Raw genomic sequence first — 4,439 nt, forward strand, 5'->3', positions numbered from 1 at the left:
ACCAAAACAAAAAGGACCATTAAAAATGGTTGTAATATTTTTGGGGGGAGGCAAAAGCTATACATCATAATGTGAATACAATAATTAGTACACCTGACTCTCCTTGTCATAATTGACCCACCCCTATTTTTTCTCAATAAAAAAGAAAAGAAAAAAATAAAGAAAAAAAGTCTTTACATTTTTCTATATAACACCTTTAATTACACCTCAACTCATCACTCTTCAAAGTTTTCTCTTTTTTCTCTCCTCTTTGAAAAAGTTGAAATCTTTTTAAGTTTATTTTCAAGAATATTATTGAAGATACAAGATGTTGGAAAATCAAGATTTGGGATTGAGTTTGAGTCTTAGTTTTCCAGAAAATAAAACAACAAATTCATTGCAGCTGAATTTGTTCTCTTCTTTGGCTTCTACAACTTCTCCTTCTAGTCTTTCACATTTCAATTTATTTCAAAGAAATTCTTGGACTGATTCTATTCCCTCTTCAGGTTTGTGATCTATTAAATTTTATTATTTTCTTTCTATAAAACTTCAGATCTAACAATAAACTCACCAATATTTACCTTTTCCTTGATCCCTTTTGCATATTCTAAAATCAAAACCAGGGGCAGAGCTACTTTATTTTAGTGGGTTCAATTGTTTTCCCTTTTGTTAAAAAAGTTATTTTGTGAAAAAGGGTAAAAATAATTTTCCTGTTAGGAAGTTTTTAATATAGTAACAAAGGAAGTTTAGCTTTAAATCTGTAGTAAAAAAAGAAAGCGCAACTCCAAACCAGTGGCGGATCCAGGATTTTAAAGTTATGGATGCTCGCCGATAAAAACTTCAAAAGAAGAGGAAAAATGAATTTATTTGTAGGTGCTCGCTCAATATTTATCTAAATATTTGTACAGTTGCCTATATAAATTTATTAATATGTTCAAAGTTAATGGGTGCTTAAGCACCCATAAGTTCCAACGTGCATCCGCCACTGCTCCGAACACAAAGCATTCTGCATATATATATATATATGCAGGAATCAAGAAAGGGCCGCACCCTAAGGATGATGTGACGTAGACAGTTTGTACTAACATTAGTAATTGTTTTCACAGTTTGAACGCGTGACTTATTGCTCACACAAGACAACTTTAATGCTGGTCCAAGACTCCCCTTTAGCTTTAAATCTATAGTATTCTTAAATTTTTTAAAATGTCATTTTAAAATTTTTGGCTTCACCACTGATTGCCTTCTAATCCAAAAATGACTTTGGCCGATAATTTTTCTGGATTGGTATAACTATAGGAAAAAAAATAAAAAATAAAGATTGACTAGGATTGAAGAAACTAGAAAACTTATGACTAAATAGATACAAATAAATGTACCACTCCCTTCACGTACCTAAAAGTTGACTAGGAATTTTTTTTTAACCTTTTTCTAGTATGAATTTTTATTATAAATCTGAAAAAGGTTCTTGATTTGAAACTTTATAATTTAATTTCTAATCTTTTTAATATTCCAAATTTTACATAAATATTTTTTTTCAGATCGGAACTTGGAGACATGCAGAACTTTTTTAAAGGGAATAGATGTGAACAGAATACCAACAATTACAGATACAGAAGAAGAAGAAGGTGGAGTTTCTTCACCAAATAGTACTATTTCAAGTTTGAGTGGAAATAAGAGAAATGAAAGAGAAATAAATTGTGAGGAAGAATTGGATTGTTGTAGAGGTATTAGTGATGAAGAAGATGGAGAAACTTGTAGAAAAAAACTAAGGCTTACTAAAGATCAATCTGCTGTTCTTGAAGAGAGTTTTAAAGAACACAACACTCTCAACCCTGTAAGTTTTCTTCTACCAAGTTCACAATTTATGTAGGATTTACTATGTGTTTGGCTATGTTGCTCGGACTCTTCGAAGATGTTGTCGGGTGTGTCGAATCCTCTAAAAATAGTGTATTTTTGGAGGATCTGACACGGGTTTAGCAACATTTTGGAGAGTTTGTGCAACATAGGTATTTGGTACGACGAAAGTTATTTTTCTGAAAATGTTTTCCGGCGAATATTTTTTGGCTTTCTGTGTCTAGTTGGAGAGTGGAAAAGATTTTCAGAAAAAATATTTACTAAAAATTAATAATAATATTAGCAAATAGAATAGAGGTTTTGATAAAACAAAATTTGAGTATTAAAGACCGATAATAGTATCGAAAATTGACCCTATTACATTGCTGTTGCTATTGCTTGTTGCTTTATTTTTATTGTTCCTTGAGCCGAAGCTCTATCAGAAAAGTCTCTCTACCTTCATAGGGTAGACCTTGTAGGGGTAAGGTCCGCATATACACTAACTTCCCTAGACCCCACTTTTGAGGTTAAAATGGGTTTGCTGTTATTGTTGTAATAATATCGAAATTTGATTAAAACAGTAATATGAAGTTAATAGTTAGTGATAATAGTGAGGAAAATGATTTTCAACCAAGGCTAAAGGAAAAATAAAAATAAAAATAAATTATTTTTTAGAAAAATATTTTGTATCATATCAAACATACCTTTAGAGTTAATTGGTTCAGATTATATGTATACATTTAAATTTATTTTCATATGTTTAAAAAGTTCGATTTTAACAATAAATTTAGTTGAACCCACAAAATTCGCTTGCCTTAGGTAAATAATTAGGTGTTAGTGTGTGTTTTGGTCTATTAGAAGATTTTTGCTTAAATAGATTAGCTTATTATTTTTGTGATATATTTTATTTACAGAAGCAAAAGCAAGCTTTGGCAAAGAGACTGGGGTTGAGGCCTAGGCAAGTGGAGGTTTGGTTTCAAAACAGAAGGGCAAGGTGAGATTTTTGTTTACTTTCAGGGGTCTTTCTGGGATTTTACTGCACATCTTTAAGAATAGTGAGTATAATGATGTAAAATGATATGTAATAATAATTACCAAAAGATTGAACAGTATATATCATATGTCAAAATCAAATCATATTGACATTTTGGGATATACTGCAATTTTTTCTCTAGAATAATGATTGATGATATTGACAATGATATAGCAATAATAAGACCAAAAGATTCAGCAACATATCATACAACAACAACAAAAAATCATTGAGTTTCCACAAGTGGGGTCGGGTTGGGTTGTGTGCATGTAGGTCTTACTCTGAACCTGTGGGCAGAGAGACTGTTTTCGGTCGACCCTCGGTAATTCAGCAACATATCATATGTGAACTAATTTTAACTTATATACAATGATAATTTAAAAAATCTTTTAGACGATCGGATAGTGTGAAGATTATTTATTGAATGAATATTTTGGGATTTTTGACTAATGGGTCAAGCAAATTTTTTTTGAACAGGACAAAGTTGAAGCAAACTGAAGTAGACTGTGAATTCTTGAAGAGATGTTGTGAGAATCTAACTGAAGAAAACAGGAGATTACAAAAGGAAGTTCAAGAGTTAAGGGCACTAAAGCTATCACCTCAATTTTACATGCAAATGACCCCTCCCACCACCCTCACCATGTGCCCGTCATGTGAGCGTGTCGCGGGCCCACCAACTCCATCCCCGTCAGGGCCCACAAATGTCGACCCTCGAGCCCACCAAATGGGCCTGGCCCAACAACAACGGCCGATGCCATTTAATCTTTGGGCCACCTCTCCCGTCCCGCACAGGCCCATCAATGCCCTAAACCCTAGATCGTGATTTTGCCATCGACGGAAGGGTAATTTGGTCATTGGGTTGATATACTAATCTTGGAAAATCCCAGCAACATGATGTGTATGTATGAAAATAGGTCTAAGATATGGTTTGTTTAGATATGAAGGATTTGGTGGGTCTCAAAAATTCTTGGTTTTATTTTGGACCCATCTTTTTCTTGTATTGACCAGCTAGTGTAGTCATTTTACTCTTTTTAGTAATAGTAGTTTCATATTCCCCATTATAAGTTTCAAATGGTGGGGACTAAAGACTAGAGAAGAGGACTTTTGATGCAAAGCAATCAAGTGACACCCAATTGCGTGAAATTCAAAAATAGCCCGATTTACAACTGGTCTGTTAAAAAATGGCCCAGTTTCAAAAGTAATCAAAATTTAGTCACTTTTCATGTAAAGATAAATCTGAGCGAAAACACTGTTTAAAACCCGGAAAAATACGCCATTATATTATGCTGAAGTTCCAGCATAAGTACACTAGAACTCCAGCATCTTATACTGGAGTTCCAGCAAGTATACCGGTCCAGTATAATATACTGGAGTTTGGAGCACCGGTGCTCCAGTCTCCAGTATATTATACTGGACCCGGCAAAGTATACCAGTGCAGCATAATATGCTGGAGTTCATACACAGGTGCACCGAACTCCAGTATATTATGCTGGACCGGTCTCTGTTGCAGCAAAATAGTGGTTATTTTTCATTGACTTGGTAAACACTGGCTATTTTTGAATGACCAGTCCGAAAACTGACTATACCGTGCTAT

General features: G+C 33.7%; 1 protein-coding gene across 1 annotated transcript; it reads left to right on the forward strand.

Annotated features, from left to right (window-relative positions):
* The first annotated feature begins 220 nt into the window (after positions 1 to 220).
* Positions 221 to 3,988, forward strand: LOC109211458 (homeobox-leucine zipper protein HAT4-like). Its single transcript, XM_019374988.1, has 4 exons — positions 221 to 485; positions 1,518 to 1,813; positions 2,727 to 2,806; positions 3,323 to 3,988. Exons 1-4 carry the CDS (start codon positions 308 to 310, stop codon positions 3,666 to 3,668), a joined length of 900 nt encoding a protein of 299 aa, XP_019230533.1. The 5' UTR covers positions 221 to 307; the 3' UTR covers positions 3,669 to 3,988.
* The last annotated feature ends 451 nt before the right edge of the window (positions 3,989 to 4,439 follow it).

Source organism: Nicotiana attenuata, unplaced genomic scaffold, assembly GCF_001879085.1.
Source record: "Nicotiana attenuata strain UT unplaced genomic scaffold, NIATTr2, whole genome shotgun sequence".
Classification (NCBI taxonomy): domain Eukaryota; kingdom Viridiplantae; phylum Streptophyta; class Magnoliopsida; order Solanales; family Solanaceae; genus Nicotiana; species Nicotiana attenuata.